The following is a 1268-nucleotide window of genomic DNA, read 5'->3' as shown; positions in this document are numbered from 1 at the left end:
GCAATATAGAAATCCTGGCCAGGACGCGTCCTGGGAAAATGGCATATATGGTCACCCTACTTTAAGATGATGTATTAATAATATATTTCTTTAGTTTCTTAGGAATGTCTGTTACCTTGGACTAAGATCTGGTGGTCCAAAGCAGTTGAGAGTGGGGATGAGCAGTTTGGCGGGTTTGCGTCCTGTACCTCCAGAATCTGTCTGTGTCCTATGCGTGGGTTTGGGTGTAGATGTGGGTGGGAGGGTTTGTTTCTGTACTTTGGTCTGATGTTTGGGGGAGGGGTTTGGACTCCAACCCCTTACAGGTGAACGACAATGTCGTAGGGTATTAAATTGCAGTAACTCCTCTCCTAAAAGATTCCCTAGTGATGTACGTCGTACTGGGCTGCCTAGATTGGGCAGAAGAAGGTTTCGGCATGCATTGGAAACAGGTGGGACGTGGAAGTACTTGTCTGGATCATCAGCCTTTTCTACAATGGATGGACGCTTATTCTCAGTTGATGCATTGGAGTCTGGGTAGTTCTGCTGCAAGGAGAAAGAAATGACACCAGGGGATGGGTCAGAGACTGTACAGTATGCAGAGACAGACCACTCTTTCAATACAATGAATGTGAAAAATTGGAATGCCCAAGAAGGCAGCTGTAGTAAAGTAACCCACAATTCAAATGAAAGAGTCAGGTCAGTTATGTTTGTATCTCTTTAAGTTCTCTGGTTACCATTGTTTTAAAGAATAGAGCTTGTGGATAGGTTGCAGACAGCTTTTCCTATATTTCACCTACATTTTCTAATTTAACTTATGTAAATATTTAAAATCTGTAGCTCGAGGAGAGTGTGCTGGTAGCTCAGGGCCTTAGCCGAGTCTTGGGTCCAAGCCCCTCACACAAGCACAGCAAGCCAAATTTCTTTACCATTATTTCTATAGAGGATTGAATAGGGAAGTGAACAAGTTAATCTTGATGTGACAGCTTTGATAGTGATAATGAATTGTTTAGTTTACTATGTAAGTATGTATGTTGAGATTGACTGATTGTAGCCTTACCTCAGTCTCACTGCCCTCTCTCAGATTGTATGTGAGGTTTTGGTGGATGTCAATAGTGAAGATGCTGGCATACTCGGGATATAGTTCAAGAACATCACTTAAACCTTTCATACTGATGTACTGCAGGTCACAATATGTCAGTGCCTTCACATCTGCATTCATCTTGATCACATGATTCTGGCCTGGCAGGTCTGAGCCAATCAGATCTCCTTTTCCTGTAATGACATCA

The 1268-nt window shown here is 42.7% G+C and overlaps 1 protein-coding gene across 1 annotated transcript; it reads right to left on the bottom strand.

Annotated features, from left to right (window-relative positions):
• Positions 1-115: 115 nt before the first annotated feature.
• On the bottom strand, positions 116-1249 carry LOC107578163 (potassium voltage-gated channel subfamily H member 4-like; the record flags this gene model as incomplete). Its single annotated transcript, XM_016264146.1, has 2 exons — positions 1040-1249; positions 116-525 (listed from the first exon to the last, which is right to left on the bottom strand). Coding segments are annotated over exons 1-2 (572 nt in total), but the record flags the coding sequence as incomplete, so codon positions are not given.
• Positions 1250-1268: the final 19 nt, after the last annotated feature.

This window comes from Sinocyclocheilus grahami, unplaced genomic scaffold, assembly GCF_001515645.1.
Source record: "Sinocyclocheilus grahami isolate Dianchi unplaced genomic scaffold, SAMN03320097.WGS_v1.1 scaffold9164.1, whole genome shotgun sequence".
In the NCBI taxonomy this organism is placed as follows: Eukaryota; Metazoa; Chordata; class Actinopteri; order Cypriniformes; family Cyprinidae; genus Sinocyclocheilus; species Sinocyclocheilus grahami.
This window is presented reverse-complemented; position numbering and strand designations above follow the sequence as displayed.